Source organism: Myotis daubentonii, chromosome 4, assembly GCF_963259705.1.
Source record: "Myotis daubentonii chromosome 4, mMyoDau2.1, whole genome shotgun sequence".
Taxonomy (NCBI): Eukaryota; Metazoa; Chordata; class Mammalia; order Chiroptera; family Vespertilionidae; genus Myotis; species Myotis daubentonii.
Genome location: NC_081843.1, coordinates 86,967,828 through 86,990,774, shown reverse-complemented (window position 1 = coordinate 86,990,774; position 22,947 = coordinate 86,967,828). Strand labels below are relative to the sequence as shown.

At 49.8% G+C, this 22,947-nt stretch overlaps 1 protein-coding gene across 4 annotated transcripts in view; it reads right to left on the bottom strand.

The window, feature by feature from the left end:
• Positions 1–22,947, bottom strand: part of PLEKHG4B (pleckstrin homology and RhoGEF domain containing G4B) — a 77,371-nt gene that overhangs the window by 13,455 nt on the left and 40,969 nt on the right. Inside the window, exons 4-14 of one of the 4 annotated variants that reach the window (XM_059694594.1) lie at positions 21,799–21,990; positions 21,139–21,262; positions 18,248–18,341; positions 14,066–14,152; positions 12,026–12,142; positions 11,574–11,672; positions 10,817–10,959; positions 10,155–10,293; positions 4,655–4,807; positions 3,628–3,692; positions 2,941–3,597 (exon numbers count right to left, since the gene is read on the bottom strand). In XM_059694594.1, the coding sequence (XP_059550577.1) occupies positions 2,941–3,597; positions 3,628–3,692; positions 4,655–4,807; positions 10,155–10,293; positions 10,817–10,959; positions 11,574–11,672; positions 12,026–12,142; positions 14,066–14,152; positions 18,248–18,341; positions 21,139–21,262; positions 21,799–21,990 (1,870 nt within the window). Of the gene's footprint in view, positions 1–2,940; positions 3,693–4,448; positions 4,611–4,654; positions 4,808–10,154; positions 10,294–10,816; positions 10,960–11,573; positions 11,673–12,025; positions 12,143–14,065; positions 14,153–18,247; positions 18,342–21,138; positions 21,263–21,798; positions 21,991–22,947 lie in introns of all 4 variants that reach the window. The other 3 variants (XM_059694591.1, XM_059694592.1, XM_059694593.1) reach the window with 3 other exon arrangements.

The following is a 22,947-nucleotide window of genomic DNA, read 5'->3' as shown; positions in this document are numbered from 1 at the left end:
TTCCCTAAACCTGAAAAGGATGCATAATGATTGCTTGCTGCCAGACAGCTGAGGGCCTTTCAATCTACATGTTATTGCCTCCTACTGGCCAACACCTGAACAGCTGTAGGCAGTTTCTCCCAAATCTGACAATGGACTCTGTATACTAAACCCTGGCCTTTGAGACGTATATCTACCTTGCTTTAGGACAATTTGTGTTAATAAAAAGCAAGGGGTCCAGAGAGACAGTAGAACTTGGGTTCTTTAGCTAAGTCTTCTCTGGCTCCCCAAAATGCCTTCCAAAATTATGTTTCATCTCTGGATTCTTTATTAATTTACACACAGCGCCTTCTCCAGATTCCTGAACCCCTTCTAGATGCTGGATCAAGACCCCTGGCATTAATGCTTGATTCCCGGGAGCTGCTCCCCTGATGTAGAGTGAGAAAAGGTAAGAGGTACAGGGGAGAGGTGTGTGTTCCCATGTTATTGGTCATGGCCTTTCCAAGTGAAAATCCTTTAGAAAACGGAAAAGGGGAGACTCGTAGGCTCCCTGACTGAGTCCTGCGGGTTCTCATTCCCAGACAGCCTGGTGAGCGCCTGCTTGGGGGTGGTGGGGTGGCTCCAGCAATAAGAAGACTTGACCCTCAGCAGCGGGCCCTGTGCAAGGAAGGCTGAGCTGGAGATCAGTGAGAAAACGAGTTTCTGATGCACCCCGACTGCTAAGCTATCAGAAGAGATTTCTGAAAAACAAAACAGCTTTAAACTGCAGTGACGTCCCACCCAGGGGCTGAGGAGAAGCAACTGGACACCACGCAGGGCCTGGGGCCCAGGACAGCGAGGAGACAAAGCGGGGGAAGGGCTCCTGGCGCTCCTTCGGTGTGGCGAGCTAGCACTTCAACTGCACCAAAGGCACTTCATCAGGGAAACCAGAAGGGGTCTGTGATGGCCTGGCCCCACCCCCTAGTAGCAAGGCACGTGCTTTCTCCCTACTTGATAGCGTGCTATTGTCAACTTCCTTAAATTACTTAATTCCACCCTAACCGGTTTGGCTCAGTGGATAGAGCGTCGGCCTGCGGACTGAAAGGTCCCAGGTTCCATTCTGGTCAAGGGCATGTACCTTGGTTGCGGGCACATCCCCAGTAGGGGTGTGTAGGAGGCAGCTGGTCGATGTTTCGCTCTCATCGATGTTTCTAACTCTCTCCCTTCCTCTCTGTAAAAAATCAATAAAATATATTTTAAAAAATAAAAAAAAAATTACTTAATCCCAATGACACTAATGGCGAATGGCAAGTTTTTTGTTGTTGTTGTTGTTTTTGCCTGCTTTACTTTTTTTTTTTAATTTGGAAAAATGTTAAAAGCAAATAATGATGTCAATACATCTGTGGTCAGAAATGTTCCTGACTGATCCCGTTTATGAGCCTTCCCCGTCCCCACCGCACATTCCAGGATTTATAAACACTTATTGTTCCTACGAAGGCAGCACATCCGGCCAGCCGGGGCACCTGCTGCCGGGCAGCCTGGACGTGCCCCTGGAGGTGCCCCTGGTGCACAGCACAGGCCTCGGAGAATCACCGCCTGCCAACACTCACAGAAAACAAGTGTTCTCCTTAAATGCTCAGACACAAAATTAAAGGGAGAGTAGTCTGGATAGCTGGACCAAATTAAATGGAAACAGACTCATGAGGCCGTAATAGCTAGAAATTTCTGGGGAAATGATGCTGATCAGGTGACAGGAGCTCCCCCTGGACACCTAGCAGGTCTGGGTCTTCAGGAAAGATGAGTTTGGTTTAATCAACACCCCCAACCCCTGGGCCCTGGCATTTGAGAAGGACTTGCTCCCTCTCTGGGTATAGCGTGGACTCCTCGCTACTAGACCCTGGGGTGGTAGTCTGTGGCCTACAAATGGTGGGAGAGGAGACCTGTCCCCAGCGGCAAAGGCAGGATGGATTTCCAAACCTGCTGCCTTCCCCACCCAGGATGTCCATTCCGGGTGACCAGGGGCAGCTCTTGTGGGTGGACGGCTCCACCCCTTCGTTCTGCTGCCCTGGAACTTTCTACATGAGCACAGTGAAGCTGGAAGGCCATCCACAAACCCGCGTTACGCACTGCCACCTTCCCATGGAGTCCAGCCACAGGGAACACCCTGCGCTGCTCCTGCCACTGTAAGAATGAGCCCTTTCCCTTTAACAGGCACGCTGTAACTGCCCTAGGTTTAGAAACTTAAAGGTGTGTTTCAGAAGAGTATTTTGTAACCATCTCAGTTCAGATGAAAGCTGCTTTGCATGAGGAGGAAACACAGGACAAACCAGCCAATAAACTGGGGTGCCCCGCCTCCAGGCTGCAAGGCTCGCTGGGAAAGAGCAAGCAGCACAGCGGTGCTGTGCACCAGGCCAGTGTCACTGTCCGGCATGGGTGTGTGTGTGTGTGTGTGTGTGTGTCGGGGGGGTGGGGGGGTGGGGGAGTGGGGGGGTGGAATTCCTGCCACTTTATCTAAATAGTTAATAAAAAGCATCATTTTACAAAACACATCTCAAAGATTAACAAGTTAAAATGGACGTCTATCTTCATTTGGGCAATACATACTCAGGTACACACTTCTGACCCGGGCACTTAGAGACTTTTTAAAAAGCAATTTTTAAGGTAATTTCTTGGTATTGTGGGCTTGATTTGCTCATTGTAATTTTCTATAAATGGGCTCCGAGTAACTAGACTTGGTTGTTTAACCATCAAAGTGGGTGTGCAGGTCACCACATGCCGTGAGAAAGAAGGCATTTTCAACGATTCTGTTCTGAACACTGGAGGCAGTCAACATCTTGCTTAAGGTCAAGCACAAGTCTGTCTGGCCTGGACAGGTCAGGGTAGCCTGGAGGGACATCTATTTTGCAGAGCAAATGTAATGGCTTTGCATTTCTACATCCCCACTGACCACTAGGCCCCAAGTCTGCAGGGCGTCCACCTCACCTTCCTGCTGGCCTCCTCCTGTCCTCCTCGGAGGCATGGATCCTGGAGGGAGAGGACAGGCTCCGGTTCCGAGTGACCAGGGGGCTTTTGGCATGTGGCCTCAGGGGGGGCTTCTTCTCTGAGGCCACCGTGCTGGCCACCTCCAGGCCTTTGATGAAGCCCCCAGTGTGGGCTGGCCAGTGGGAGTCCCTGGGGCTACTGTCAAGCTGTGGCATCGCCGAGGTGAGTGTTTTCTTCATCATTTTCTTCAGGGGCTGTTTCCTGTGGTGGATGATGGGCATCTGGATGGGCTCAGAGGAGCAGGTGGAACTGTCGTCTGGGGTGTGTACACCTGAGTCCAGGTGCTCACCGTCCTGCCCGCAGAAAGTGACCTGTCCGGGGAGGCTGGACAGCAGTTGTGCCCGCTCCCCAGCGTAGCCCTGAGGGTCCGTGAGGGGGGTCCAGGATGGCTCGCAGAGCCTCATCTCGGCCCCTTGGATGAGCTCATGCTTCAAGGGCCCCTGGTCTGGAGGGGGGGCACCGGGGCCCGGGAGAGCCTCAAAAAGGGCTTCTTGGGAGCAGAGGTGCATCTGCTGGCACTGCAGCCACAAGGCGTGCCACTGCTGCAGCGCCTGCTGGCTGCCCAGGCCCAGCACCGCCACGCTCGCCGACACCCCCCTGGCATCCTGGGGACAGCTCTTCAGACACTCGGCCACCAGCTCTGGGCCCAGAGGTTGCAGGCACTCACCGCGGTGCAGCATCCCCCTGTTCACCTGTGCAGCAAAGGGGGGTGCAGGTCAGTGCAGTGACGGACTCACACAGCCCAATGGCTCTGCAGGCCCCACCCAATGTTGTTCTGCCATCCAGGCACCCACATCACGGAGCAGGGTGAGCCAGGCAGCCAGAGTGAGAGGAACATCCCTCTGCCCATGGGGGCAGCTGCCATCTGGACTCACCCAGAGGGCTCACACAAGTCCTCCACAGCCCCCAGGGCACTGTGACGGTGTCCCAGGACCAGGGGATGTCTGCGAAATCAGCTATTCCACATCTCCGCCCGGTGCGGGGGCCCCAAGAGCCACGGCAGCAGGCAGAGATCGCCTGCCTCTGCCCTGCCCTGTGCTGGCCTCCCCTGACCCCTCGGATTCTGTCAAGAGGGGCGGTGCTCCTGAGGGCTGTAGCCCCAGGGTCCCCAGTGGCCAGGCAATTCTAGGGTGCTGTGAGGTCACAGCCGTGTGCTGTACTGTGGCGATTATTTTGGGGACCTTGGCAGTAAGTGGACTTTTATAACTGAGCTGGTAAACAAGCAGAAAAGTCCACATGCCCATTTGGCCCATGTGTTCAGAACAATGAATGAACTATTCACAGGTCTCCTGAGAACCAGGGGCATGGTCTGACAGGAGTGCTGGACAGCTGTCCCAGCGCCCCGCCCACCCAGACCAGGAGGGGACAGCACTCACTAAATGTCCGAGGAGAAAAGGACGAGGGCAGCACACGTGGGTCCCGGAGTGGAACTCCGCTGGGTCTCTTACCGCTAGGCAGAACTGGGAGTGGCGGGCCCGCTGGGCCAGCTCTCCCTCCGTCCGCTCCTGGCCGGCTGTGGCGCTCAGATACCCCCTGGCGTCCTGCACCGTGTCCTCTGTGCCCCTCGAGTTGTTCTCTTCCTTCAGCTGTCGTCCTTCCTGACGGCACTGCTGGAGCCCAAGGAATCAACCATCAGCACAAGCTGGGCACTTACTCTGGGGTCCCGGAGCGAGGGCTGGGCTGCACCCACCGTCGGCCTCGGGTGCCTGGCCCGCAGTTCTGGCTGCAGCAGATTCACGTTCTCAACAGGGAGCAGCTCCAAAGGGCTCGGCCACGTCTCGTGCTCTCTTTCAAACCATGCTTTGATCTACGTGGGAAAAGAAGATTTTACTTTCACACGTGTGAAGGAGTCCGGCTCTGAGACTGTGGAGGAAGGAGGCGTCAGGTGCCACCCCGGGGGCTGGCCCGCGCGTTCCGACACTCCTTCTCCTGATGCACACACGGCATCTCACTCGAACCCGTGAGTAGCTACATCACAGTGAGGGCCACAATGAAGGCTCCAGTTTACAACTATTTTCATTGCTTGGAACTGGAAATTGAGATCATTGAAAAATAGATCCAGAACTCTGAGTGTTGAAACTTCTTACTACGCTAAACATACCCAGGAAATAGTCTTCAGGCTGGTGGTGCTTGGACACCGGGGGCTGCCTGGGAGCGACAGAGGGGCCGGCAGCAGCCCTGCCTGCACCTGACAGTGTGATGAGGTCCAGGTTTTCATTTTAGAGACAAATTTCATGGCACTATCTCGTGGTTCAGACTGAACATGTCAGAGGGAAATGCTTCTTCCTCATTCACAGTTCTCACTGGAGAGCAATGCCAGGGACCCCTGGCTGTTAGGTGCCCAAGAAGAGAGGTCTGTTATTAAAAACAGTGGGATCAGGCTGCACCATGACCACAAGGATTGGATTCAGTGCTCCCAGCTGTACAGGCAGAGGAGAGAGATCAGTGGACATTCTTTGTGGGGAGAGTCATGGAGAAAAATATCAAGACAAGAATTCTATTTTATTATTTGTTAATTTTTAACATCTTTATTGTTGAAAGTATTACATATGTCCCCTTCCCTGCCCCCTCTCCCATTGATCCCCTCCACCCTACCCCCACCTCTCACCCCAAGCCCTCACCTCCCCACTGTCTGTGTCCATGGGTTATGCATGTATTCATACAAGTTCTTTGGTTGATTACCTCCCTCCCACCTACCCTCCTAGATTCTGCATTCTGTTCCATGCTTCCATGTCTCTGGATTCACTCCGTTCATCAGTTTATTTTGTTACTTAGATTCCAATTTGAATGAGATCATGTGATACTTGTCTTTCTCTGACTGACTTATTTCACTCAGCATGATACTTTCCAGGTCCCTCCATGCTGTCACAAAGGGTAAGAGATTCTTCTTTTTTACTGCTGCATAGTATTCCATAGTATAAATATACCACAGCTTTCCCCCCCTGACTCATCTACTGATGGACACTTGGGCTGTTTCCAGATCTTAGCTGGTGTAAATTATACTGCTATGAACATAGGGGTACATACATTCTTTCTGATTGGTGTTTTCAGGTTTCTTAGGATATATTCCTAGAAGTGGGATCACAGCGTCAAATGGCAGTTCCATATTTAGTTTTTTGAGGAAACTCCATACTGTTTTCCATAATGGCTGCATCAGTCTGCATTCCCACCACAGTGTACTTTTCTCCACATCCTTGCCAACACTTGTCCTTTGTTGATTTTTTGATGGTAGCCATCTGTCAGGTGTGAGGTGATACCTCATAAAACAAGAATTTTATAAGGAAGCACCGGTGATGTCAGAGCTGCCGGGGGCAGGAGCAGGAAATGGACAGCATAGCAGAGGCCTCTCAGAGATGGAGTGTGCCCTCCAATCATGTGAACAAATTTAATTCTAGTTGGTTTGAAAATTTAAATGAGAAAATTAAAACCATAAAGGTCGTACGATGGACTATATTAGTTATTCTGTAACCTTAAAGTAGAAAAGGCCATTTCAGTCATAAGCAAAGTTAAAAGACAAATTATAAACCGGGGAAATTATTTGCAACATAATGAAAGGATCAGAAGAAGTGACACAATGAAACTATTACAAACAGTAGAGAAACTGGCCAAGTGCAAGAAAATGCAACTTATTAAAGAATAAATACAAATAACCAATAAATGCATGAAGACAGAGCTCCACTACAGCATAAAATCCCAAATGCAAACACTGGTAAGATCCTGAACTTGTACTCATCAGATGAACGTGACGATAATCCACGCTGGGCAGGCTGACTGCGGCCACTTGCCAAATGTGTAAAAACAGTGCTGAGCCAAGGAGTTTGTCCACAGTGAACAACCCAAAGAGTGAGAGAGGCAGGCATAGTGATGTTTATGACAGCAAAAAGCAGGGCTGCTCGGGGTACTGGGCATATAGCCCACCAGACAAAGCAGGTGAGAAGCAACTGTGTGCAGCATGATCACACTTAAAAAAAACAATCCTCACCCAAGGATGGATGGATGGATGTGTGTGTGTGTGTGTGTGTATGTATGTGTGTGTGTGTGTGTGTGTGTATATATATATATATATATATATATATATATATATATATACACTAGAGGCCCGGTGCACAAAAATTTGTGCACTAGGGGGAGGTCTCCTCAGCCAGGCCTGTGCCCTCTTGCAGTCTGGGACCCCTTGGGGGATGACCACCTGCTGGCTTAGGCCCGCTCCCCAGGGGATTGGGCCTAAGCTGGCAGTCAGACATCCCTCTGGCAGCCCGGGGGATGTCCACTTGCCAGCAGGGAGCAGGCCTAAGCTGCAGTCGGACATCCTTAGCGCTGCTGAGGAGGCGGGAGAGGCTCCCACCACCACCACTGTACTGGCAGCCATCAGCCTGGCTTGTGGCTGAGCAGAGCTCCCCCTGTGGGAGCGCACTGACCACCAGGGGGCAGCTCCTGCATTGAGCGTCTGCCCCCTGGTGGTCAGTGTGTGTCATAGTGACCAGTCATTCCCAGTCATTCTACTGTTAGGGTCAATTTGCATATTACCCTTTTATTATATAGAATAGAGGCCTGGTGCATGGATGGGGCCGGCTGGTTTGCCCTGAAGGGTGTCCCGGATCAGGGTGGGGGTCCCGCTTGGGTGCCTGGCCAGCCTGGGTGAGGGGCTGAGGGCTGTTTTCAGACTGGCCACACCCCGTTCAGGGTGGGGGTCCCTGCTGGAGTGCCTGGCCAGCCTGGGTGAGGGGCTGAGGGCTGTTTGCAGGCTGGCCACAGTCCCTTCAGGGTGGGGGTCCCCGCTGGGGTGCCTGGCCAACCTGGGTGAGTGGCTGATGGCTGTTTTCAGGCTGGCCACAGCCCCTTCAGGGTGGGGGTCCCCCCTGGGGTGCCTGGCCAGCCTGGGTGAAGGGCTGATGGCTGTTTGCAGGCTGGCCACAGTCCCTTCAGGGTGGGGGTCCCCGCTGGGGTGCCTGGCCAACCTGGGTGAGTGGCTGATGGCTGTTTTCAGGCTGGCCACAGCCACTTCAGGGTGGGGGTCCCCCCTGGGGTGCCTGGCCAGCCTGGGTGAAGGGCTGATGGCTGTTTGCAGGCTGGCCAAGCCCCCCAGCGGGGACCCTCACCCCATGAGGGTGTGGCCATCCTGGGTGAGGGGCTGATGGCTGTTTGCATGCTGGCTATTGCCCCCAGCCACCCAAGCTCCCAGTGGAGGCTGGCTGGAAGCAGGTATCTGGGATTTATTTATCTTCTATAATTGAAACTTTGTTGCCTTGAGTGGAGGCCACAGCCGGCCAGGGCAGGCGGGAAGCTTGGCTTCCTCCATCCCCGGGGCAACCAAGCCTCCTGCTTGCTCTAGCTCCGTAGCTGCTGGCTGCCATCTTGGTTGGGTTAATTTGCATATAGTCATTCTGATTGGCTGATGGACGTGGCTTGGGGCATAGCAGAGGTGCGGTCAATTTGCATGTTTCTCTTTTATTAGATTAGATATATGATTGCTTTTTGGAGAGAGGGGAAGAGAGAAACATCGATCAATTGCCCGTTGCACCGCCTCCCTCCCCCCCACACACACACACCATCCCCTGTACACACCTGATCTGACTTCGAACAGAACCCTCGAAACCTTTAGGTGCTCAGGACGACCACTGGCAAAGGAGCAACCCCCAGCCCTGTGGTCACTGGGGCCAAAGTGCCCCGAGGAGACCAGAGGTGAACAGGCGTCCAGTGAGATAAAACAGGGCCCAGACCAAGGTCACGAGCAGAACAGAGAAGGATCCTCTACTGCAGCGGTTCTCAACCTGTGGGTCGCGACCCCTTTCGGGGTCAAACGACCCTTTCACAGGGGTTGCCTAAGACCATCGGAAAACACATATATAATTACATATTATTTTTGTGATTAATCACTATGCTTTAATTATGTTCAATTTGTAACAATGAAATTGGGGGTCACCACAACATGAGGAACTGTATTAAAGGTTGGCAGCATTAGGAAGGTTGAGAACCACTGCTCTACTGCAATGCATGAAGGGAAAGACATGAAACGGTGCCTCCAAAATTCGGGAGGGAAATTTTAAAGCTACCGTGAAATGTGAAGGTGGAAAAAGACAGTCAGATATCCAAGGTCTCAGAAATTTTCATCCCACCGTCCCTTTTTCTGGAAAGTCCTGGTGGGTATTCTGTTCAAAACAACAGGGAAAAGAAAGAGGAAAATCTGGCGTATGGGAAATAGCAGTCCCCACAGGACAGAGAGGGGACTCTGCAGGATGGAGGAGAAGGAAGCAGAGACTCCACAGGGCGATCCACAGGTCAGAGGACCCCAGGCAGGGCAGCCCCTTCAGTTTGGGGTGTCCCAAGTCAGCCATCCTCCGGGCTGCCACCACCCAGGGTCCCGGCGAGCTGGCTCACTCCTGTCTGTACCTGCCTTGCCCTGGCTGTGCTGAAGGTCTTCTGTCCCTGACCCCTGCCCCTGCTGGCCCATGACTGGAGCTGGGGTTGGTTGTGGGGAGACTGAGAAGGGGAAATAGTAGCCACACCCCATGATGCCTGCTGACCACCCTGGGGCCCCCTGGCAGTGACAATCCTCCCCCCTGACTGCCCTGAGGTGATCTGACAAGTTGAGGATCCAGGGACATTTTCCAGTTATCTTCACCTTGCCCTATACACCTGGCTGTGCAGGCTCCCGTCTTCACAGTATTTGCATGGAAACAGTGGTTGATAAAATAATAAGGATTTTACTTAAAAGTAGGTAGTCATGTGCAGCATAATGACTTTCAGTCACCAACAGACCACATATTTGATGGTGGTCCCCTAAGATACAATGGAGCTGAAAATCTCCTCTCGCTCAGTGACGTCATAGTCATGGTAACTTGTAGCACAAGGCTTATGTGTGTGTGCTGATGCTGGCTGACCTGGTCCCCTCCCTTCTGGAGCACTGGCCTGGTCCCCTCCCTCCCAGATGCTGGCTGGCCTGGTCCCCTCCCTTCCAGATGCTGGCTGGCCTGGTCCCTTCCTTCCCCAATGCTGGCTGACCTGGTCCCCTCCCTCCCAGATGCTAGCTGACCTGGTCACGTTCCTCCTGGAGCACTGAGCTGGTCCCCTCCCTCCCAGATGCTGGCTGGCCTGGTCCCCTCCCTTCCAGATGCTGGCTGGCCTGGTCCCTTCCTTCCCCAATGCTGGCTGACCTGCTCACGTTCCTCCTGGAGTGCCCTCAGTTCCCGCAGACTCTCCAGCTCCTGGAGACACCTGTTGGAGGTGAGGACCAGCCTGTGCACCTCTTCATCCACTTGGTTGTACAGTCGGGAGGCAGCCTCAATGCTGTCTCTGGAAGAGAAGGCAAGCTGTCTGGGGTCGCGTCCTAATCACTGGTTTGTTCACAGGCCGTCCCCTTAGGAACACGCTGTTGATGACAACCTACTTAAAACACACAACTGTACTCTTCTTATGTCCTTCCCGTCTGACAAATGGAAGGCCCAGATGGGGCCCAGGGCCTGAGCAGGAACTTAAATGTACCTATAAGCGGTGACACCTGCTGGCCACATCCATGCAGGCACCTCCAAGGTGGGGTGAAATGTGGGTGGGTGGACACAGCACCCCAGGATGGAGGAAGCACTTGGTCAGGACTCTGAATCCCACTAAAATGAGTTTTGTCTTCCACTCGAGCATTCCAAGGACTCAGCCAGTTTTCCTTGGAGTCCCTGAATGAGACACGCTCTGGTCCAGTCAAGCCCGTCTGTCAGAGGAATGGAGGTCTGGGCCCCTTGGACGCTGCCTATGACAGAGAGGGCTTCCCCTGTGGGGCAGAATGCTGTGCTTCACCCCAGCGTGCCCCAGCGTTGACACTCACCGGCTGTCTTCACTGGCCCCTTGCTCTTTCCTCCTTAGCCGTGCCAGCACAGTGCCACCTTCCAGGCGGAGGGTGACCAGCAGTGCATCTTCCAGGACTCGTTTCATTATGGCCTTGTGCTCACTGATTAACTCTGTGACTTCCTGTGGGGGTGGGAAGAAATGTGCATAAAAACCCTCTCCTCCAGGCAGTCCTCCCAGGTCTAATGTTGGGTAGGAATTAGATGTGACCAATCAAGCTGAGAGCACAGCAGGGTGGCCACACCCACCACTCAGTCCTAGCAGGAAGGTGGATAGCAGATTCCAGAATCCTCACCCAGGGGAGGGAAGTCTGAGACTGAGACTCATGGGCAGGGCCAGAGGGAAACTGAAACTCAGCATAGGAGAACCTGGTGTCTGGAGGTGCGCACACCCTGGGCATCCATGAGGTGTCTCCTGGTTGTTGTGGCCCCTCCGGCCAGCCCTTCTCTATGTTGTGTTTGAAGTGCTTGATCCCAGCAGCACTCACTCATGCCTTGCTGGCATAGCATCAAATGTGGCGGTGCTGTTTCTCTTTTTGGCAGGGTGGGGTTTTTTGGTCATAAGCAGGGAGGAAGTGGTCCTTTGGATGTTGTTTGCTAAGCAAAAGGGATCCACAAATCCAAAGGGTTTGAGAATCTCTGCTATGGATGGTGGTGAAACCAAATATTAACTTTCAAGTTTTGACTAAAACTTCTATGTTTCTACCCATCAAATAAAATAAAATACCAAGGACCTACCTGAGCCGTGCTGAGGGTCCTGTGGGTGCTCAGGGAGCTGACTAAATTTTGTAAGAAAGCAATGGCGTCCTGGCAGTCTGTGACAAAGGTCTCCAGTTTCTATTGTGGTTTGAGAGGAAGAGACAAAAAAGACACAGTCTGTCAGAGACTGAAGCAAGCAGCTGTGACGTCCTACATTTAAACTGACCCCAGGTAGTAAGCCTGTCATGGTGTCACCCAGAGACCTCTGGCTGTCTCAGAAGCTGGGAGCAGCACCCTCCCCGTCCAGGGCTGGATTTTAGCGGCATTCTTAAGCCCGTGCAGCATGGTCGTTAGAAACAGTCTATAAATGGCACCTGTGAAAGGTGCGAGGCCAGGGGTGGCGATGCCCTTTCAGATTTGAGTAAAAACATCCATTAGGTGGAGTCCCCTGGTGACTGTGGCGCACACAGCTGCTGTGAGCTGCTCCTTACCCGGCGGAAGCAGATCCAGTCACTGTGGCTGTAGGGAAAGGAGCCCTCGAGGTCTGCGGTCAGCTGGGAGCTGTCGACAAACTTGTGCAGGGCCTTCAGGGAGCCCACCACCTCACACTGCCAGGAGAGGGAAACACCGCTGGATGGCTCCTTCCTGGGGGAACCGCTGTTGATGGGTTCCGCTACGCTGCCTGGCTGGTGGCATTACTGGACTGTGTGTGGTTGGATACAGGATTGAAGGGAAGAAGAAGTGAAAGGAGAGGGTAGCAAAGAGAAATGAAGGAGAAATCCCATTTAAGAAAAGACAAAAAAAGGGGGGGGGGACTGGGAAGGAAGCAAGGGCAAGATGATGAGGGGGAAGGGAAAAGGCAGGAAAAGGAAAGGAAACGTGAGGAAGAAAGTGAGGATGTGCTGTTTCTGGCAGGCATTGTTGACCTTTCACAGACAAAACCACACACTCTGGACAAAGTGCAATGGCAACTGTTTGAAAGCTCTGAAGGGGGAACAAAGCCGGGCTTATTGGAGCAATGCAAAGTGGATGAAGGAACCAGCATGGAGGGAGCACCCCGTTTTTACGGCTTAGGCGGGAAAGCAGGCTGCTAATGGTGAGACTGGAGTGGCTGAAGCTCTGACAGAAAATTGGCATCTTTCTGGCCCAAAGAACCAGAGGATAGATGGGGTGGAACGTGAAGATCAATTCTCACAAGGGAGAAAGTGGGGGAAGGGAGCTCCGGAAGTCTGTAAACTGACCCTGAACCATGTGTATACCGGGAGGACTTTGAGCAACTGAAGGCAAAATCTGAACTGAACCTATGCAAGGGATGGTTTTCAGTTTGAGTCTAACCAAGTCAAATTCACGCTACAATAGCACCGTGTGGAGGTTTATAACAGCATTTAGAGTCTTTATAAAAGAATGTTCACAATGTCTAGAATACCATCCAAAATTACTTGACACACGAAGAATCAGGAAAATGTGACTCATTCTCAAAGAAAAAGATAATCAACAGAGGCCAACACTGAGAAGACCCAGATGTTGAAATTACTAGACAAGCACTTTAAAACAACTGTTATAGCTATGCTCAAAGATGTAAAGAAAAAACACTTGCAATTAATGAGAGGATAGGAAACCTCAGCAGAGATTATATTTAAAAACCCACTGGAAATTTCATAGCTGAAAAGCACAATATTTGAATTTAAAAATTCACTAGATGGGATTAATAGCTGACTGGAGATGAGAATATGGAGTCAGCAACCTTTAAGATAGATCAGTGGGAACAATCTGATCTGAAGAAGAAAGAGAAAAAACATTTTAAAAAAGACATTCTCAGAGACCTACGAGATGGCATCAGTGTGTGTAACTGAAATCCTAGAAAGAGAGGATTGCCCCAAGTAAGCAGAAAAAAACATTTCAAGAAATAATGACTGAAAATTTTCTAAATTTGGTGACAAACATAAAATTTCAGCCATACCTAGTGGAATAAATATGATGAAAACCATACTTAGTCATATTATAGTCAATTTGCTGAAGAAAAAAAGAGAAAATCTTAAAAGTAGCCAGAGGAAAATGTCATTTCCAATAGATGAACAATTACCTGAAATACCACGAACTTTTCATCAGCAAATAGGAGGGCCAGAAAAAAAACACAGAATAACATCTTTAAAGTGCTAGAAAAACAAACAAACAAACAAACAAACAAACAGAAAAACTACCGTGAAGCCAAAAGTCCATATCTAGTGAAAATACCCTTCAAGAAAGAGAGCAAAGAAGTTTTCAAATAAAAGAGAAAGAAGCAAGAAAGAAAAGGAAAGAAAACAACTGAGGTGGAGAAGAAGATCCGATTTTCAAAGTGTTCTGATGTTATGCTCTGCTCGGCTCCAGCAAGAACTGAAGGGCCAGAGACAGGTCTCCAGGCTCCTTTGTGGCTGAGACCAGAACTTACATAAATTCTTTCAAAAGTTTTATCTCATCTGGGTGCCTTACTATTTAATCTTATGCATCACTCAAAGTCAGATCTAATGCTGAGGGTCTAAAACCATTACCTGAATTGCTGCATCCTTGTCAGGCCTGAATGCGGAATCTTTATCCACCAACAGCAAAATACTATGAATTATGGGTGGAGATATGTTCTGAAATAAGTAAAAAAAAAAAAAAATTAGCTTTCTAATTTTTAACTTCATTGAGTTGACAGAATTGTCCAATTTTGATTGGTGCTACTTCCACTTTGATATTTTGCCAAAATATCTAGAATGCCTTTGCTCTAAGTGTAAATTAGTTGCCCTTATGAATTATTTAACGTATTCAGGTTTATTGGTTGTAATTTACATATAATAAAGTTCACCCTTTTTAGTGTACAGTTCTCTGAGTTTTGACATAACTTACAGTCATGTAACCACCACCACTATGAAGATAAGGCACAGGTTAGCATTCCCCAAATTTCTTCACACTCCTTTGCAGTCAAGCTCCTTGGCCCCTGGATACCACTGCTCTGTTTTCTGTCTCAATAAATCTACCTTTCCAAGTTGTCAGATAACTGGGATCACACAAGTATTGGCTTCCTTCCCTTAGCATGGTGCGCTTGAAATTCATCCATGTCGTGAATATCAGCAGTTCACCCCTTTTCATTGGTGAGTAGTATTCCACTGCATGAAGGTACAACCCGTGTTTGTAGTTCCATTTACCAGTTGCAGGACATTGCATTGTTTTTAGCTTTTAGCAATCATAAGTAAAGGCATGATACACACTGTGTGAATGTACGTTTTTATTTCTCTTGGGTAAATAGGTAGCAGATTGCTAGGCCCTATGACAAGTTGTGTTGGACTTCTGAAGAAACGGCCATTGTTTTCCAGAGGGGCTGGACCATTCTGCATTCCCACCAGCAATACCAAGCCCTTGTTCTTGTCAAGTTTTGCTGTTGTGGTATGTGTATTACTCACTTTGGTTTTAAGTTACGGTTCTCCAATGACTACTGATGTTGAATATATTTCCATATGCCTATTTGCTATTCGTACATCCTCTTTGGTGAAGTGTATTCAAATCTTTTGCCCATATTTTATTGGGATGTTTGTTTTTTTGAGTTTTGAGGCTTTATATATTCTGGGTACAAGAATATCAAATATGTGTTTTGCAAACGTTTTTTCACAGTCCATAGTTTGAATTTTCATTTTAGTAACAGTGTCTTTTGAGAAATTTTTAACTTTTGATGAAGTTCAATTTATCCTTTTTTCCTTTTATGGATTATGTTATTGGGGTCACAGGTAAGAAATTTTTGTGTAAACCAAGGTCATGAAAGTGATCATGACCTTGTGTTACCTTCTGGTGGTTTTGTAGTTTTAGATTTTATATGTAGGTCTATGACCCATTTGTAGTTAATTTTTATATATAGTATGAGGTATATGTTGAGGATTTTTTTTTCCTTTTCTTTTACATACAGATGTCCAATTGTTCTAATCCTATCGACTGAAAAATCTTATTTTTTGATGTGTTTATGACTTTAATCAAACCTCCTTGGTTTCTGTTTGCTATTATATTGAGGCCAGATTATTTAGCAATAAAGCACTTTTTATCAGTGCTTCTTCATTCATATTCTCTGAAGCTTTACTTTTTCAAAGTTTCTTGTAGTGTGATAAACAGGTTTTAGGTAATTTCTTATGTTGAAATGAACTTACTGGATGGGCCTCAGAACTCACTGATATTTGTATTAATTTCATCTGATATACTTCTACTTTTGTTTAGTGGCTTCTTATGGAGGACATTTTATAAATATTTATTGAATAAATAAACCATAGAAAGCCCAAAGAAAAAAAATCATTCTTGCTTTCTCATTATAGAGCCATATTCTATTTCTCTCACTTAATTTAGCTAAACTTTTTGATTTATCATGCATTCAAAACAGTTTTGCAGAGTGTTTTATATTTCTCATATACTACTATCTGTTCTATTGCAAACAAATTAATATTAATTCTCAAACAAATGAGAACAGAATCAATGCTTGATAACAATTACCCCAATTAGTGTTTGGTAGTTATGTGTTGTGTGTGAGGGATGAGCAAATTCTTAGGATTTTCTTCCACCAAGGGAAAAAAAAAATCATTACTTCCTTTTAAAATGGGATATTTTTTATGGTATTTGAACTTTAATAATTTAATAATTTGAAGTATAGTTACTTGAGGGGCTACCTGTAGACAAGGGTGAGTGTGGGGGGCTGGTCCCCGTGAGGAGGAGACAGGCCAGGACCCTCCAGAGGGGCTTGGTGGGGCCATGAGCAGCTGTCTGCTTTGGCCTTGGGGGTTCATCAAGGCTTCCACTGGGGCACTAGCATTGGAGTGTCTGAAACCCAGGTGGGTCATGGGTATACCCAGCCAGGACTTCCTGTGTGGCACATGGGTCTGGTAGCTCTCACAGCTCTTTCATGATTATAACGCTTTTCCCAACAAGCTACATGAAGCAAATAAAAGGATTTCTAGGAATCTGCTCAAAACTTCTGGTTACATTTTTCAAAATATTTGATCAATGGTGACATTTTAGTTTGGGTTTGGAGGCAAAACAAAATTGCTTTACTCCTAAGTTGCTATTTATATGGATGGTGACCTGATGTTATTACCTGAGGCATTCAACCACTAACTTTAGGGAAATGCATTTCTGAGTTATTAACACATGTTGTCTTATTGTCCAGTTGGCTCACAACCAACCAGGAAGTTCATATTAACAATCTTTTAGCAAAATCGAAGGACTCAGAGGACATCTTAGGGTCATCAACATTTCCATTACATCTTTAAACAGAACTTCCTTCAAAATCTTTCTGGAAAGCAATCATCTATCTATTCTCTTAAAAAACTTTACTTGGCAATTTCTCAGTCATTACTGTTATATAAAATTGCGTGTAATTACGGAAGGCCAGGATCTCTAAGGAATTTTCCCAGTCTTGAGCAGAATATGAACACAAAACTGGATGACAACCTGGTTTCTGACTTTTGAGCCCAACAGCTAGCTGACAGCAGGGGATATGAGCAAACAGATTGTGTGCTTCTAAAATGTCTCATGGAAACTGAATTTTGTCACGTCAAACCTGTGGCTGTGTCAGAGGAGATAACGCAGGCTTTACAGGAATGCAATGTGAGCCTTTTTTGCAGAAAGCTAAGACTGAGCACGTACATCGCTCTGAAATGCAGACTCACCCATCAGGTTTGCTCTGAGACCCTTTCACGAGTGCTGGGTGGCCAGCAGCCTTGTTTCCCCTCCCAGAATCTGCTCGCTGGCTTTTCTTCCTGGGTCAGGCCAGGGGCAGCACCACCGCCTAGATGCCCGGCCCAGGGATGTCCCTGCTCCGCTAACCTGTCCATCCCGCTGCCTGGCCTCAGCTCCGGGCCTCGTGTCTCCAGCCTGGAGGTTTCCATCATCTTCCCAGGTCTCTCCGGCCTGGCCTCACTGGCCCCAACACTTACACTAAGACATCTCCCAACCTCTGTTCCTGAGTCCTTCCTGGGAAGAACTTGCACGTGGCATCGCTAAACTTAAGAAACTGGGTGAGAACAGCGGCTGGTTCTGTCTCTGCACCTTTAGCAGAGACAGAACCAGCACCTTTAGCAGAGAGAGAACACAGGACACTGGTTTTGGCTCAGGGAGTAGCTAGGGCAGCTGGAGAAGATTCCAGGAGCCTCGATACTCAGTCCCCAGCACAGTGCTTGGCACACAAGGGGCCCTGTGTACATACGTCTGGGGGAAGCTGATGCTCTTTGGTTCCTGTCTAGCCCTGGGTACCTGGAACATCCCAGCGGTGCCTTTATCCCCGTTTCAGGGACTCCCCAATCCTCTCTGGATTTTATTCATAAACCAGAATCCAGGGTGCGGTCTTCCTGGGGGGGACCGTGAACCTGCTGGACAACCTCCTTGAACCAGTCCCAGAGGCACCCAAGGTCCAGGGCCCTCATCCTCACAGCAAGTGGCAGCCACCCCTCCAGACCTCCATCCTGTCTGGGCTGTACCCTGATGTAGCAGCTGCTGGATACAGACGTGCTATGAAAGGAAGGGGTCGTTACCATTCCTGCTGAGACAGATCATGACACCACAAGGCCTGCACAGGCTGAGCCTGCTGTTTCTGCTGTTAAGGTTTGCAGTGAGGACCAGGGGGCGGGCTGGACACTCCTTCCAAGAGGGCTCTGTGCCCACGGCCCACCTAGCCCTGAGACACTCGGGCACTGAGGATGGGAGTGACCCCAACTCACCTGCAGAGCTGCCAGGGCCTGGGAGAGGGCAGGGACGGCCGGACTCTTGCGTGTGTCCACCAGGATGACCAGCCCCAGGTCCCGCACCTCCTTCCTGGAGAGAGGAAGACAGATGGTGTTAACCATGCAGATTAAGTCTCTTCCCAGATGTGTTTCTCCATCTCTCAATGAGACGTCCTCACCCAGAGCCTCCCGTCTTTAGAACTCAGAAGTCTTGACTTCACACACTTCACTCTGCCTCCTGAGGAATCAAGCTGCTCATCGGTTGGAAGCAGGCAACAGGCCTCAGCTCCATCAGCATCTCCAGGCAAGGGGAGCTGCTGAAGTCTCAGAACTGTCTTCCCACCACTGCTCCGCTTCTCCTCCCACTGCACGTTGAGGTCAGCATGCTCTTCTGGCCCAGGGGACCTGCTCCCTTTGCACTGTCTCTGGTCCTCACACTCCTGCCTCGCTCGGTGCCACCAAAAAGTGGCCGTCTGCCCTGGGGCTGTGTGCTCTTCCTTCTACCTGGAAAGCCGTCCTCTTCTTGTCTGCACTCACCCTCCTCAGGACACAGACGTGGGGCAGCCTCCTCCCTTGCTGGGGATGCAGCTCCTTCCCAGCACCGTGGACTTGTCTTATGCCGGGAGCTGCGGTAAACTGGGTTCCCGGGTGTGTCTCCTTGAAGGCAGGAGCCATATTCTATTCTCTTTTGTATTTCCAGGTAAGTGTGGATGGATGGATGGATGGATTTCTTCACTGCATAGGTCGGATGAATGACAACCAACATTCTTCCTAATTTTAAGATTTTTGTGTATCTAAGAGTCTGACGGTGGCGCATTTATAAGGCACACCCACTGCACAAATGCTCCTTGTCACACACCTGCAGTAACAAGATACTGCTGGGTGCTTTTCCTATAATGTGGACATCTCAGGTGCCTCATTCAGAGAGCTGAAGGCGGGTGTCACGTCCCACGACGGTGAGTGAGTGGATTTCGGCTTCTCAGGGTGTAGTATTCTACCGAGATGCTAACAAAATTACGCTTGTAGGGAAAGCACCGGCCAAACCAGGGGCCCCAGGACGTGTTTGTCCTGGTGCTTTAGGAATGATCCTAACAGAGGCTTTCTCCCAGAGCGTCGTGGGCGGGCGAGGACGCCTTCTCTGATGAGGAGACGCGGGCTGCCTGAATTTGCGGTGGCAAGGCAGAAAAAGCAGAGAGCTCAATTTCCAGGTTCAAGTCCTGGCCCTGCTGACCCCATACGCACCCTCAGCCTCCACTCACAGATGCTTCCTTACAAATGGAGAACCCAGCACTGCTCGCCAGCTTTGCGAGGCTAAAGATGCCAAAGGGCGGGCACTTCCAAAGCGCACAGCTCTCCACTGCGGCTCCCACTAAAGAAGCTTCTGTTAACAGAAAGCTTCGTTATCTGAAGGCTTTGGCGGTGTTTACCTGAAGCTTACAAGGTATAAACTAAGGTGACAGGGAGGCTATTCTATTTTTCAGTGTAGTTTCAATATATATTGAAATCTGTGCTGAAGGACAAATTTGAAATCCCAGTCTCCCCCAAAAGCAGCGAAACTAGTGCCCTGCAGATAACGGGGAACCTGCTCTGTGCAAGGAGGGCTAGGGAGAATATTTTAATTCTTTTTTCTACCTTAATGTTCCCGCACTGATCCTACCTATGCTGTTTCAGAAGCAATTAAAATAGAAAGCGACACACCGCCAAGAACATGAGATCACACGTGATGATGCACCCTGGGATGTGCCCACATGAGCTCACATCATGTGATGGGATAGTGTGCATGGAACAGGTTCTCACATCACATGGCCGTGTGCCACATAACATGTGCCCCACAAGCTCACATGTGTATCACATGACACGTTCTCATATGTGATCACATCGCATGATGTGTGCTATGTGGCTGCCGTGATGTGATGTGGTGGAAGACGATACTCTGGATTCAGTCCAGGTACTTCAGGGAGATTATTTCTAAGCCTCTAACGGGCCTCTGAGGCAGCTGCACCATCCTGTTTTATGCTCAGCCAGGATTTGGAGACAGGCCTGTGCCCTTATGACTGAGCCCATCCTCCTCTGGGGGTGCTTCCACCTGGCATCCTGGGGGACTCTTGGTCTGGCAGCCGTGAGGACTATCCAAAGTGTGTCGGCATCTGATGAAATTGGGGGGGTGCCCTAAATAACGCACTTGAACCACCCTGGGCTCTAGCTCCCGTCTCTGTCCTTGGTCCATAGACAGACCCGAAATCACCGCCCCGGAGAAGGCCTCAAACATGCTGCTTTCCAGGCAGACCTGCTCCACACCGTGACCTTCCCAAGGACCCAGGGGGCCTGGTCCTCTGCGAGTTCTGTCAGGAGGGCGCGTCTCCTTGAGGAGCTGGCACACTTCTGGCCTTTGGCATTGCCCGCTGAACATAAGGCTCCATTAGCACGAATCGGTCTTTCCTCCTTCCTAGTACCAGGATCTACTCATTTGAATGATTTCTTCACCTGTTTATTCTAAATATTATCTTCATATCAGTTGATATCTTTATCCAAGGCCACTTCAAGTATGTTTTAGAAAGAGGTGGAGTATAAAACAAGTAAATAAGGAATGCTGAACAATGCAGAGCGACACAGAATTCAGGGCTTGAGTGTGTGGCAGAGCCTCAGTTCAGAGGGCAGAGGTCAGGGTGAGCAGAAGGGACTATGTGTGGGGGAGGGAAGTGGGGAGATGGGAGATGGGGTGGGGCAGAGAGCAGCCAGACAGCAGGAGACTGAGGGGCAGGTGGGAGTGTGCTATCCAGGTCACAAGGATCCCGGAGGCGACAGACCAAACGCTTGCGTGAGGACGCACACTTGCATGGGTTTGTCCCCAAAGGGGTCTGAAAGGTGGAAACCTGGCTCAGTCCCACCTGGGGATGCCATGGAGGTACTTCAGCAGGAGGGTCAGCTCGGCACTGGACATGTGTTGGCTGGACCAGAGTGGGCCTCTTGTGCAGACCTGCACTACTGCTCTCCCCTGGCGGTCTCGGGTCCCTGCAGGAATAGAGGGCATTGTGAAAGGGGGCAGCCCCAGTGGGGCACACATGGCTTCAGGCTTGAGAAATAGTGAGCTTGGGTCTGCAAACAGTTATTGACTTAGATGTGAGATCGGCCAGGAGAGGAGAGCCTGGCCCGCACCTGGGCAGGTGGAGACCATGTGCACCTGAGAGAGCGATGGCCACTGTTATCATCTGGGTGTCCGTGTTCCCCCACATTCACATGCTCTAACCCTGAAGCCTGATTTGATGGTGCTAGGAAGTGGGCCTTTAGGATGTGCTTCCATGAGGAGGGTGGGGCCCTCGTGAGTGGGATTAGTGCTCTTATAAGAGATCCCACAAGGCTCCCCCGCCTCTCACATCACATGAGGATAGAGTGAAAAGGGGCCGGCCATGAACCAGAACCTGATGTTGGCACCTTGATCTTTAACTTTCAGCCTCCGGACTTTGTGAAATAAATTTCTGTTTTTATAAGCTACCCAGTCTGTGGCATTTGTTATAGCAGCCCAAACAGAGTAAGACAGCCGTGCTCACCTGGGAGGATGACGACCCCAGACTGCAGCAGCTCCGAGTTGATCTCCAGCACCTGCCTGGGCACCTGGCTGGGCAGGTCTCCTGTGCTGGGGGGCTGTCCCTCATCCTCGGAACACAGCAGCTCAGCAAGCAGGTCAGGAGACCTGCGGGGGTCGTGTCCTCGGGAGCTGCAGCCACCTGTGGGGACACCGGCTGGACAACAGAAAGAGACCTGGTCACAGATGAAGAATTGCTCTGGTTTGAAGGCAGTCGCTCAGTTTGCTACAAACATGAGGATAAAAACGTGAGTGGAAACAGTGGGTTTCCATGAGAACTTCCCCCATTGCTGGTGGAACTGCAGGCGTGCCACACCATCTGGGACAGGTGTGCTCCTGAGAAGCGGAGCATAGATAAACACGTGCAGTGAAATATTTCCGTTCCACCGCGAGTGCTCACTGCCTGAAGACCTCAGGGAGGGACATTTTATGCTGGATGGTGTCATCCTCATTTATCTTGTAATACAGTGGGGCCATGACTTACGAGTTTAATTCGTTCCGTGACGGAACTCGTAACTCAGATTACTTGTATGTCAAATCAAGAAGTGAACGAGTGAGACACGTGATGCTGGGCTGATGTTGTGGCGTTCACTGTGACGTTCGCTGCGCCAGCTAGCGGTGGGGTATCTGAAGCTGGCTCGTAACCCAGATTTTAGCTCGCAACTCAGCAAAAAATCGGCTGAGAGACGGCTCGTATCTTGAAAAACTCGTTAGTCGGGACACTCGTAAGTCAAGGCCCCACTGTACAGGCTTTGCTTTCCTGTCCCTAAGCCTCGTCCATAACTTCCTTCAGTGCTAACATCGTGTAACTGCACAGCTTTCTCCCTAGAGCTAGGCCTGAGAAGTCCACAGCATTCCTTTGTACATACAGTGTTTTAAAAAAGCTTTATTGAGATATATTTTACATATCATAAAATCCATCCACTTCACGTGTGTACAATTCAGAGACACTTTACCAAGTCTGCAACCATCACCATAAATCAGTTTTAGGACATTTTTGTCCCTTGAAAAACGCCTATTTATGATAAACCTCCTCTCCCACCACAGCTCCAGGACCCGCCTGTCTACCTTCTGTCTGTAAATCTACCTGTTCTGGACCCTTCATATCAATGGA